At 37.0% G+C, this 13,872-nt stretch overlaps 1 protein-coding gene across 1 annotated transcript; it reads right to left on the minus strand.

Annotated features, from left to right (window-relative positions):
* Nucleotides 1-870: 870 nt before the first annotated feature.
* Nucleotides 871-7,511, minus strand: LOC149009500 (envelope glycoprotein B). Its single transcript, XM_089163208.1, is given in 10 exon segments — nt 871-1,682; nt 1,767-1,832; nt 1,834-2,092; nt 5,435-5,506; nt 5,627-5,663; nt 5,791-5,849; nt 5,941-6,225; nt 6,314-6,495; nt 6,815-7,005; nt 7,185-7,511. Coding segments are annotated over 10 exon segments (1,650 nt in total). The 5' UTR covers nt 7,318-7,511; the 3' UTR covers nt 871-1,316.
* Nucleotides 7,512-13,872: the final 6,361 nt, after the last annotated feature.

Below are 13,872 nucleotides of genomic sequence, written 5' to 3' on the forward strand. Positions count from 1 at the left end.
TTTTAGTGGAGATTTATCTCACAACATTAATTAAGTAGATTATAAATATTTAAAAATAAAATTCCTCTTAAATACATGATGAAAAAAATATAATGAGAACATAATCTTCTACTCATTGTGATAGAGAATCTAAACTCACTGAAGACAACTTTTACAATAAACTTCAAAAACATTTGCCAACCTCAGATATAAGAGGAGCCACAGAATACAATTGTAGGTCTCATTCCTTTAAAAAAAAAATTTACTAATTTTTATTTAATTTTATAATTGAGAAATGTAAAGAGACTCTCTTTTAAATAGATTTGGATGATATGTTCTAGAGGCTTTGAAACTTAAAGAAAGAAAGAAAAAAATACCTTCATACTTAAAACATAAATTTTATAATAATTACATTTATTCGTTTTTTATTTTATTTTATTTTAAGAAGTATAATAAAAGTACATGTAAAATATATTATTAGTTAATATGATATGAAATTTATATAGCTTATGTAATCATAAGAGGTTTTGATTACTAAAGGTTCTTTTTCCTGTTCAAAAACATTTCACTTTTCTTTCCTCTATTTTTCCTTGCAACCAAACAAAATGATATCTGTGTCAGTGGACTTCCTCAAATGTATGGCCAAGGCCCACTGAGAAATTATCACAGGAATTACGCCCGATGATAACAAGCTGAGTAGATAATTTGGATCTTCTGATGAATACTTTAGTTGGAGTGAACACATCACCATCAGCGTGTCTAGATTCATAGGTTCTGAAAAACAGGATAGAATCATATGACACCATTTACTGGAACTTGAATTCTCAGAGCTCACAAGTCATTGGTAAATTATTCTTCGTTAAATAGTTGTCAAGGTGAGAGAGAGAATCTCTTCAGCCGCTCCAAATTGTAGAATACACTGTAGAAATAATAAATGAAGGTTCAAATGATCCATTCTCAACCTCACTGTCTTCTTCATCTATGTGACTTTAGGGTTAGGGACCAATGGAGGATACGTCTGGGGCCCAATCAACTGGTGTTCTGGTTATCTACCCTTACAATTGAAGCTTAATCCTGGGCCGTTACAGCAACCCCAAGCATTTATAAATGCAAAGATGGCAGGGAGAAAATACTACAATATGAACCACATTCTGCGAAACCGCAATTTCTAAAACTTAATGTAAATGCATGTAACACAAAATCACCAAACCAGGAGTAATCTAACATAATATGCACAAATGTCACAACCTCTTAGCATATACATATATATATTGCTGTCAGAAAGAAAACTCATAATTGACTCAAACGACATTAACTAAAGTATAACCATAATTTTCTCAGGTCTTGTATTCTCGACCATAAGCTGCATCATACTGTTTGGTGTACACGCGGTGTCGCCTCTCTCGAGCATAGATTACCCAAAAGATCAAAGATAGCATCACTGCGGCAGCCACCATTGCCAATCCTACATACACCCACTTACTGTATTTTCGTAATTCAGGACAGTGATCCCTACTGATCTCCGTGAACGTATCCCGCACGAAGGTGCAGTCTTCCAGCTGAACTAGAAATGGAGAATAGCGATAAAGCCCATAACTTACATTCACTGCAGCTGCCATTTGGTTATACATGCTGGGGGTCAGGCGGCCCACTGTTATGCATGTCCCATTCGCTGATACCTCACAGACATGGTTCCTCCAAACCTGCATCAAAACACCGTGATTTTCTACTTCATGCTGACGATCACTTTGTTTGAAGGATTAGGTTGTAGGTGTTAGTTCACTTACCTGTGTTGCATTGTTGAAGTCCACTTCACCAGCAACACATTTCCTATCCAACAAGTTGGGGAAAAAATGGGTTGCAGAGGTGAGGCACCAAGGGGCCAGATTGATTGTAGTATAAAGGGGCAAAGTTTGGAGGGTAGTTTCTATTCGAGACATTCCCAATGACCTGGTTCACCATATCGACCAACTGGAGAGTAACTTGCTTGCTTTGTATCAAGGTTGCATTGGCAGTCGAATTGTCTACACAGGGGAGAATATCATCCAGAGCCGTCTGGGCAGTTGGGTTTTGGACCCATTCGTTCATTGCAACACATGTGTCTCCAGCAACACTGGCACACAAGAGGAAAATAGGTTTGACAATCATTTAAGATCAAAATTTGGACTGACAAATACTCTGGACAAACGTCTTAGCCTGAACAAGATGTAAAATTTTCACCCAACGCCAGGAAAATGAAAAGTCAAATAGAACTACTCTTTAACTGAGTTTTCTTAGAAACAAGTTAAATCATAAAGTCGTCCTGTCTTTGCTCAAAGAAGTAGATTTCAGTCAGGTAGATCAGAATCAAGAGTGGCAAAATTTCTCCAAGGTAAAACATAATTATATATTAATATCAGCAATGAAAAGTTTGTACAGGCGTAAATTGAGGAGTATTCCAGTTGGATCCCAACCATCTAACAATCACATTTCTAGTTATGCCCGCTTTAGTAAATTTCTAGCATTCAGATGACTTCTATCTTTCAACAAACTGAAATTTTCAGGTTGTGATTATAACACCTATATTTATTTGTGTTTATATGACAATAAATTCTTAAAGTACTTTCAGACTTCGTGTCTGGATGAGTCCCTGATCTAAATATTAGTAGAGCTCATGGACCCAAGCTCCTCAACAAATGTGAGGTGATAACTCATGCCTGTGCCCATGCAGCTTAACCATGGCCACTACAGCTGGCCTGAGTTATACAGAATGGATTCCCCCCCCCCCTTTTCAATCATCACAAGATCACAATCTCGAGATTTCATTCCAAACTATTTTTACATGTGACCCGAAAGCTTAGTGAAGATCACAATCTCGAGATTTCATTCTAAACTATTTTTACGTGTGACCCGAATTCTTGTACTCAGGTTTAAAAATTGACCCAAACCAACATATTTTGGTGGGCAACCAAATCACATGCTGAAAAAATGTTGTTGGCAATCAATTGAACCCACAGCATCCTCAAATCACAACCTCCACAGGCTGAAAAAAAAATGCTGCCAATATAATCACCCTTAATTCAGAGTTAACAAAATATATGCAAATGATATGTTACGATTTATACAATGGAAACTGCCATGATTACCTCAAGCTCATTATCTGATATTATGGGTCCTCTTAAGTTATGCAGAGTTCTTCTTACATCATCACTTTCAGCAGCAAAGCCATTGTCAAGATCGATACCTTCTTTCACCTTCTTCAATTTCTTGAATATTCACCTCATCTTTCTTATCCTCATCTTGTGTCCTTTTTCTTCACTGCTCAGGGAAGACAAAGATGACAAGAAAGAAATGTCACGCTTCTTCCCAGAACTACTATCACTCTCATCCATCATCCACCTTGCTGCCCCTTCCCTCCATTAAAGCTCTAGCTTTTGTCATCCCTAAACTCCATTCTAAAACCTTAATTCCTCCCCAGCCTACCCAGCCATCCAAATGTACTTAAATTGGCAAAAACCCTTTCCATTGCCTCCACACTCAATTCCAAGCTGGTCCCAATTTGGCTGGTCCAAACCTAAAATTTCCATCATCTTCACTTTTTTAAAACCAGAAACCCTAGCCCTAATTTTGCTGGGACATCGAAGTCAGCATTCAAACCACTTCAGCAAAACCCCACCTTCACTGGTCATAGCCATACATTCCAACCCTAAACTTGTCCTAACCTTAACCTCCACTGGACCCTACCCTCAGTTTTAACCTAACTGGATTGGCAGGTTCATAAAAGATCCTGTGTAGTTGACATCTAGTTGATCCTTTAAAATCTAGAGCCCCATCAACATGCCTGCAGGTCTTCAAAATTTTCTTGATATTTTTCTAGAAAGGCATAGTTCATTAACTTTTTTATGTTATACAGCTAATCAAAATGAGGTTGCTGAGAGCAAAACACTAGTGCATTTTTGGGAAGTTGTTTGGTGCATCACAAGTGTTTTGGTTTGAAGCTCTATACTGCCACTTATCTTATTAAACATTCACCATCTAACATCCTTAAGTTCAAAGCTTCCTTTATACCATCACCCCATAATTTGGTTGCTTGTATTATGCTCATGTTCAGCCTAACCATTTTATACCATAATTCCAAGACCATATCCATCCATGAATACTTTCATAGACTCTACTATCTCTTTTAGCATGTTCAATTAGAAGTTCGAACATCTCTAGTGATAATCTTTTTCACCTGACTAATTCCTTGAGCTAATCTATCCACAGGCCATACCCGAGGGACAGGGCTCCTGCATTCAACATGGTTTATGGGAGATCAAATGTACACAGATTTACCCCTGTTTCTAGAGAAGCTGATTCCAGGACTTGAACCTGTGACCAAGCATTTAGCAAGTGAGCAGTTGACAACAGCACCAAGCATTATCTTCTATCCATGCGTTCCCAAATTGTTACTCAATATTTTTGTCTTAAGATAAAAAGTTCTCACCTAGCCTATGTATCGTATGCCTTCTGAAATAGCTTATTTATTCTTTTCCCTACACTCCCCTGCCCATGTGGATGGCTCAGTTCCCTACGCCATCATTACTATGACATGGGAACACCCCTTAATCTGGCAACAGGGAGAACTTTCTCCTTTCCGTATAATCCAGTTAGGGGCGCGTAAGCACTAATTGTATTGATTAATAATTCCTAACACGTGTTTCATGGATCCTTTCCTCTGAGAATTAATTTTAACATCTACAACATCATTCCTTAAATAATTATTCCCATCTCCATCTAGCTTCTATTTTCTTATCTGCAAAGTTGTTGAGTCATTCTAATTTCTAATTCCTTAACATTATAAGCCTTCCACCTAGCCTCTTGCACACAACCTGCACCAACACCCTTTTTGGTTGGCTGATTGAAACTCCAGAACCAAGTTCTCAAGCTGTAGTTGAAGCGCCTTAGATGCAAGGTGACACTAACAGGACAACCAAGGCACTAAGAGACCCAGGAGACACCTTGACAACCATAACTAGGAAAATGTTGAAAAGCAAGGCCTAGGCATCCAGGAGCAATATGTTAGAAGGGTGCCTTGGTCAGCCAAGCAACACCATGTTGGGGTCATCTCAAATTTTCTACCTCTCCAAAGCCTAGAATCACATAGACACCAAGATAAGTAAGCAGAAGAGTTACAACAGCCCCCTCAACTCTCAACAGTTTGACTACCAGCCTTAGCTATGCCATATGAGGCCCAGAAACTGAACCAGCATTTGAGCAATTCATTACGACCATCATACTTGATTGGAAACTATAAAATGCAAACAGAACCATATAAAATCATGAAATTCTACTTAGGCAAACTGCAAAAATCATTAAAACTTTTCATACTGCAATGAAAATTATATTTCAATGGTCAAGATAAGTAGATGGAGCTCTTAGTAAACAATAATAAATGTATACATGCATTTACTCCAGTCTAATTAATGCAACTTACTTATGGAGCAGGAGAAATACGCCAGACAAGATGAATGTGCCCGCTACAAGAATCCACCCAATAATCACCAAGCTGTAACCATTGCAGCATCAAGTAAGAAATATTGAAACAAACACACACACCAGCCAGCCAGCCAGGATCAGATAGTTCAAAAAGGAATAAGAAGAAAGGGTTCCTGATTAATGTACTCACAGGTAGACAAGAAACTGCAGGCCAAGAACAGAAAATACTGCAGCAGGTAGCAATTGCAACATTACAATAAACACCAACAAAGAACCAAAAATAAAAAGGGCAAAAATCCAGATACTGAAACATTAAATATTCAGGCAGGTTATTGAAGATATGAATAGGCTTACTGAAGCCAATGAATGCTAACGCCATCATCACAGCAGCAAGTACGATGAGAACATATCTCCTGCAGTTTACAATGAGATCAATTTAATACTAGAACAAAGCATAAACACCATCTAATGCACTGAAATAAAGCCTATGAATAATTTCATTACACGTTATCCAGCACTTGTTGTATAGAATCTGAATTTTTTGAGGTACGGCTCGATAGAGAGTTAGCAGAACCGTTAATCTTGGCGTTAACTTGATCGATTTTGGTTTGGAGATCAGAGGAAAGAAAAACATTGTCTACCCCAATCTGCTTTGCGGAGGAAAGATAGCCTGAAACATTCCTCAGGCTGTTCACAGTCACATTTGATTGCATGACTATGTAATTCAACGTTTCTGTTGTACTTTCATGAAATTCTCCCTGGCCAGTGTACAGAACTACACATCCAATACTGAAACACAGACATAGCAGAATGTCATACAAAATGGACTGTAATCAAGAATATAATCAAAAAGAACCCAAAATAGAGAGGAACATACATTGCAGCAATGGTGAAGAGAATAAGAGATATTAGGGAGAGAGCATAAGCAGTTCGAGAATAGCCGTAGCGGGGTCGCTGACAACAGAAATAATATAAACAGATGCAGGACAGGCATAGCCCAAACGCAGCGAACCAAATTAAGCCAATGAGGAACAGAGGAGCAGCCGTAAAACCTACAGACTGAAATAAAAAGCAGATTTTTAGTGGCGTTGATTACTTATTTATCCAAAAAAAAAAAAAAAATTTGAAACACACAGACCAATCGACGCAGACAACCATAGTAAGGTCACTAACGTTATGCGAAACATCCATCAGGAATTGACCGAAAAATGGGTACGAAAATTTACACTCGAGAAGAAATAAGCAAAATTGAGAACCCAAATGATAGAATTTCCTCATCATCCCAAAGGCAAATAGTAAATTAGTAACAAAAAAGTAGAAAAGAACATAGAAATTTTCATATAAGATAGATAGTCGGTTGATGAATCGAGAAACTCACAGCCCAGTAGTGGGTATTACTGATATTCCATCCTCCATGATAACGCTTGTACCCATCGAGAGGGTCTCTCCTAGATGTTCTATCCGCAGCTAGTATAAGAACAGATGAGTTGGCCTTCCCATTCCCCTCAACAACGGACCTTCTCGTCGCCCATGGAACCAACCTCACTGACACTTGCTCATTAAGCAACCCTGCAAAAAAGATGACAAAAGGAAGAGAAAAAAGGGAAAAAGGTGCCTTTTTTCAGAACTAAACCATTTTCCTTGAAAATAAGAACAATGCGCTAGAGTGGAACCCAAGCACCCCATCCCAAACAGCTAGACGAAGGAAACTTATTTGGAGAATCAACAAAAACAAAACGAAAAAGCACCTGAAATGGTTGTTTTCCGAAGGTGATGGTGAGAAACTGTGTCAGGAGAGAACGAGGAGGAAGAGGAGGTTGTGAAAACGAAGACACAGGTAAGTAAAATAAGAAGAGCTTGAAATCTTAAACATGAAATCATGCTTCTTGCGAAATCGTTCTTCCTGGTTCTTTTTTGATCTAAAAATTTTTCCTGTGCTTCTTCTGTAACTTGTACTTCCAGAATAAGATTTGAGCCGTGGTTGGAAAGCTTCAGTTTTCTTTTAGAAAAGTTTTCGGGAGTTTGGTCCGCAAAGGGGAAGTTGGTAACTGGTATCTACTGGAGTGAAACTTGGCATTTTGAAAAAAGGGGGACCCTACCACGGATTTTACTTACTGCGGAATATGACCATGGATTTTGAATTTTATATATATATATTCCGAAAGTACCCTTATAAGATAAGATGGGACGGCAAACAAAAATAGATGATTCTTATCAACCTGGAATGACCATGCTACCCTTCTTTGTTCCGCAGTGCCAGCGGCAAAATGTGAACGACATAGAATAATTATTTGACGTCTGAGTCGAGTCGTCTGACCACACACCACCTGGTTGATTCTACACTGAGTGGAAGCAATGCAATGGGGGTAACACCAACCTACAAATGGGATCATGGTATTAAGTTGCGTGTACCCTTGCCGAGGTTTAGAACATTGTTCTGGGGTCATCAGGAACCAATGCATTTCAGACTGAGGATGTGGGACGAGGGGTAGTTTTGTCAAACTCTCCTCTCAAGTGATTTGAACTTGCTTTGGGACCATTTTTAGCAAGAAAATAGACTATTCATTTCTCTGTGATATGTGTTTTCATCTTACACTAAAAGGTTTAAATCCATTTACAAATCAATTAATGTGAGTTATAAATATATCAAAGCCTTTTAATTTGATGTATGAACGCATATCACACATCTGAAACTCGGAAATCAATCGGATGATAAAATTTTCCAGCCTCGTGACCCTGCAGGGAAGCACGAACGGGTAAAAATGAAAACGGAAAGAGGGTGGTCCGGCTCCGGAGGGTTGGAAAGTAGTTGGTAAAAATAGTTGTGGTGGGGGACCACAACACAACTGGGAAGGGTCGGATCTGGGAAATGAGAAAAGGTGCGTGGGATTGTGGGACTTGGGAGGAAGGAAAAGGAAGGAAGGACTGGGGGTGGTGGTTGTGGTTGTGGGCTACCCCGGCTACCAGTTACTAATTCCATGCAACTTAACTTAACTTACCCACCCTACTAGCTAAAAGGGGAGGGAGGGTGAAGGGTTCTCGCTTAAAAAAGGGAACAGCCGCGTCGCGTGTCGGTATCGTGTGGGGTCCCACTTGAACAGACAGAGGTGTATCCACGATTTCAATTTCTGGGACTCTCTTATTATTGGTTAGAAACTTAGAATCCCTTAATTTAGTCCGCCTTATTTTGTCGCTTTCAAGTAAACCGTAAACCTCACTCGCCGACGTAATTGTGACAGCTGGCGCTCTCTGCTTAAATCTCTTACTTTATAAGCGACCCATGTCGGCCTGACCTGAGTGAGTGTTGGCTATTTTATGCGGCAGACAGCTTTCAGATATAGTTTTTTTGGAAGTGATAGCTTTTCAAATTTCAAATTTCAAATAAACAGTCTTTCGCACTCGCAGTCTCATCGGATTCTGAGGTTCGTTTGGGCGCAGACCTTAGATGGCGCTGGGGCTGGGGCTGGGGCCGGGGCCGGGCCCGGGCTGAGGTGTGATATGGATTGGTGGGGGCAATGATCTTGACAGCCCAGAAGTGGTTTTCCATCTTTGGACCAAATTGCTCTGGGATTGTCGTGTCACACGTCTGGGACCCAGACATAATAAGATATGATCGAGCTTCAGTTCTGCAAAATAAATACGCGCAACACCTATAACTGAAATGGTTGATCTTGCCCAGTGTGAGATCAAGGTATAAATTATGATAATGCCCACTTGTTTTTCAACAGTGAGAGAAGCGGATTGGCCACATGTTTTGCTTGTATTGGACCACGTGGAGGATTGATGTGGTCATATTTTATCTTGGATTTGAAGATGTGTTTTTCTTTTCTTTGTTTTTTTTGGTAACCAGATGTGGTCATTTCGTGGAAAGAGATTTCTGATGCCTGAGAATAATTATTTCACATACATGATGATTGCCTATGCTGTTTTCTCAGAAAAACTAATAATATTGGTTCAGCTTTTTTTATGGTTGGGACTAATGTCGTACATCAATCGACCAGGCTATCACTGTTGCTAAGATTACGGTCAACAACGTTTTATAATTCTTTGAGATGGATTTTTGTATATATCTAAGGCATTTTCTTCCAAGTTGCCATAATAGATCTTTATCCTTACGGAAGTTTGCCATTTTATTTGGAATGCACTTGTGCTATTTAAGATTAACACCTTTCATGGCGAGGTTGTGCAATGAATAATCTTCTGACAGGGAGGCAATGGCGGTAAGAAATTTTAAGATTGATACTTGTTGTATTTACTGTAGTAAGGAAATGGAATCGTTTAACTATATTATTTTGGAGTATGCATTTGCTGTTTAGTTTGCAAGTGAGTTGTCATACATCCTTCCTTCAGATGAGCTGTTTGCCTGTTTGTTTGTAAATAGATCCAGGAATTGCAAGCTTTACCTATTAAGGCTAACAAGAAGAAAATTGTTTGTTCTTATTTTAGCAACTGTGGATTACCATAAATGATCTCATCTTTAAAATAAGAACTTGGTCGCCCTCTCAAGTTGTCGTAGAGGCTGTAAGAAGAGCCAAGGAATTTATTCATGGTTCACTTCCTATGCAAGTTACTCAAAGCAGTGTGAGATCGAGTTCGGTGGGCCATTTGAAGGCCCCACGGATGGGGTGGATTAAGGTCAACGCCGATGCCTCGTTTGCTGATGGTGGTGCTTGATGTGGGATGGATATTAAAGCCTATGATCATTTGAATAATATTTTATTGGCGGTGTTGGATCCGTTGATTTTCGGCTCAACTCTTGTCAGGGAGTCATTGGCTCTCAAGATCAAGGCTATGTGATTACTAATACTTGGAGGATTGTTGCTTTTCTTTTGTAACTAAAGCCTACAGTTCTATAGGGGATGTTTTAACTAGGAAAGTGATTGAGGGTACAATTGTTTGGCCACTTACTACTCATTGGCTCAAAGATTGTTTCCTTACTACCTCGACTTTTCTTAATTAAATAAGTTTCTTATAAAATAAAAAAGACTATCAATATTGGAATGTGTTATCTTCACTGGATTATTGTGGGGCCTACCGGCTACCTAGCCATCTTAATTCAAATGGGGAGGTGCCTTAGTTTCCTTTTGGAGAGCCATGAATTTGGTGGACATTATGTATGAGTCTTGTATTCTCAATCCATCACCTTCATATTCAATAGCTTCTTTACTCGTTCTAGGTTGCTCGAGATTGGTTTTTAATTTTAAGATTATTTTCTATTTGTAATCACATTTATAAGTTAATTTTTGCTGGTCTTATCCATCACTTTTAGTTTGAATATATCATTAAGAGATGAACTTTTCAACTCTAGATATTTTTTGGCATGATCATAGAGCCATTTGATTTGAGACATGATTATAAGTTAATTTTTGCTAGGATATCCATCACTTGTGGTTTGAATATATCATTAAGAGAAGGACTTTTCAACTCTAGATCGATATTTTTTGGCATGATTCAGAGAGCCATTTGATTTGAGATGTGATTCATAAAGCCATTTGTTTTGATCTCCTCTAGAGAGATAGAGAGATGAGTTTATTCATGAAAAACTTATAATTTATTTTTAGTTCTTTATATTCTCTTAAAAGTCATTACACAACTAGACAAGCAACAATAACAACTCATCAATATTCCCACTAAACAAGGTCAACTACAGGGACTCTTTCAATGTAAAGTGGAAAAGGTATCAAATTCAATAAATTTTATTAAATTTGTTTATAGAACCGTTAGAACAACATAAACTATTGAGATATAATGAAATTAAAAAACCTCCAAAATAGATATACAATTAAAGTTGGCCACATATACACGAACTTATTCCAACCATTCCAATAATGAGATTGTTAAATAATATTGTGCACGTCTTCTCCAACATAGAGAGATATGCATGTTATAAAAACTAAAAATTACAAAAATTATGTATAAGAGATTGATTATCCTATTTTAAAATGATTATAATATTTTTTTCAAGGTCTCAAAAGTACCAATACTTGATCCTTGGTCAAGAACAATTAAACAATATTTTTTCAATAAAACTAAAATAATTACAATTTAAAAACAAACGATTTAGCAAATGTTGTCTTCTCGTTATGATTGATCTTTTAAATTGAAATTTAGCAAAAAGATCCTTATTTTGGATATTTAGTTATCTTGTATGATTTCTAATTTTCCTATCTTCTGATTTCATGGCAACTTTAATGTTAGCCTGTTAGGTGTGCTAATGTTTTTTTCTTTGTGTATCTTTCTCTAGGTGTCATTTGGGTGAATGGATGAGTGTTTAATACAGTTAAAAAAATATCAATAATAATAAAAAATAATAATAATAATAATAATTCTTCACCTAACTTTGATGACTAAAAATCTTGTTTGGTTATAGTAAGGCTTGCACTTATGATGCTTTGGAATAAAAGGAAAGTAATGCTATGGTATGTATGTTGCATCGCTATCATCATGAGGTTAGATATTTTTGGTGGCTATCATTTCTAATTAGACAGACAGATCTCTATTAATGGTTGGACTTGGATCAATCAGATCCACAAGCCCATATTTTTGACAAATGGGCCTAGAAACCAAATGGATTAATGGGCCTGATCCACAAGCCCATATTTGTTGGAAATGAGTTTGTAAACAAGAAGATCAAGTTTTATTAAGATAATCACTATTGCCCTCTAAATCGCTCCTTAGAGCATAAGATTGGATTAATTAATAATTTAATAAAATATAGAGAATAAAGTAATAATTATTTTTAGGTTTACCTGGTAAGCTAAGCAAAGTATGTTTCACTAGATCTCCTCCTCCTACTTTTTAGAGAATAAAAATAAAAGTAGTAGATCTCATGTTCTAATTGAAAAAAAATATAATAAAAGGACAAAAGGAAAAAGATAAAAAAGAAAGATTAATAAAATTGTTTTCAAGTCCTTCCTTACTGCACCAGTCATGAGGGGTAAGCGTGGGAGAATTTTGACTGGTCAAGGTGTGAAGTGATAAACCAATTTTTAAATATCTTCTCGAGGTACGCAGAGGGTCGAGCTGTCTCTTAACAGTCAAAGTCAAAGCAATTGAAATTACCTTTTGGTACAACACCACCCATCATAAGAGTGACAAAGATATTTGAATTTTAAATACTACTTGACTTCATATTATACAATTATAATATAGGGGTACACGAGTGAATCTCACAGGCTTTCCATCTTTAATTTTTTTTAAAATAAATAAATAAATTGTTGTGATATTTTTATCCTCTAATCCCAATGCTTAGATGATCCTGACCATCCAATTACGCCGACGCCCATCACTAATTGCTATTTAGATTTTATTTCTTCGAGGATTAATTTAGGTGAAAGTTTTCTGTTAACAAGTATGGAAGAAAAGATTAACGTGTAAACCGCATAATTAATCCGTACTTAACATCTATAATTAAAATTCATTTTATTTTCTTTGCACAAACCTGACAACTGCAAGGGGCTTGCTCGTGCAGTTCCCTCTGCAGTATGTGGAAGCTGACTATAACACTACATTTTTATATTGGGACGATTTTTTTCTCCAATTCTCATATTTATTTATTTATTTTTATTTTATTTTATCAAATATCATATTTATGTATGAAAAGAAAGATCTTAGCACTCTGTAGACCATCAACCGGAGCTAAGTTTATGACCTTTTCATTAAGCATCATTTGAATAACCCTTTGATGGTATGTAGCTTTCATTTGCTTGTGTTATTTAGACCAGAAAAAAAAATTTATTTGTGTTATGTATGTGAACTTGATTTTGCGTGTATGACTGCAGGGGGTGTCTTGTCTCTTGCAGAAAACCAAGTTCGCAAAGTTCCTCATAAAAAAAGCGCCACCCTCTTAAACTCGCCTTTAGTTGCTTTGCATGCATTGAAAGTTACTTTGGTGACACACAAATTGTATTCAGACTTTTTATTTGATAGCCTAGATTATATTGAGAGATATACGGTGTTGATTATATCTAGGATTAGAGTTTTCATAAAAATATGTAATTCTGGCCCGAATGAACCTCAGATCCAAAAAAAAAAAAGAAAAAAATTCTCTTCACTCCATGTAACTCATTTTTGACAATTGAAATGAATGGATCGGTGATTGTGAGCTTTCTTCTGCATGAAGGTTCTCTTTGTTCAAATTTTTTCTTCTCCTTTATGGTATAATTGTTCCTAAGATTCAACCCTAACAACTTGCTTATCGAGTAAAGGGATTGAAAGTTAACTCCATCATAGAATAAAACATTAATAAAGCAAGGTATTTGAGCAGGATGATTCGAGATTCAACTAAGTAATTAAGTATTTGATTTTCTGATTAATGAATCTTTTTCTCATAAACAAGAAGCTGAAATGGTCCCAAGATAAAATATATGAAAAAATATTAATTTCTCAACCTGGTGACACGTGGCGCTTTGCTATCCATTGTTAAAAGCTGAAAGC

This window comes from Hakea prostrata, chromosome 7 (assembly GCF_041222555.1).
Source record: "Hakea prostrata isolate BN-2017 chromosome 7, UWA_Hpros_2, whole genome shotgun sequence".
In the NCBI taxonomy this organism is placed as follows: domain Eukaryota; kingdom Viridiplantae; phylum Streptophyta; class Magnoliopsida; order Proteales; family Proteaceae; genus Hakea; species Hakea prostrata.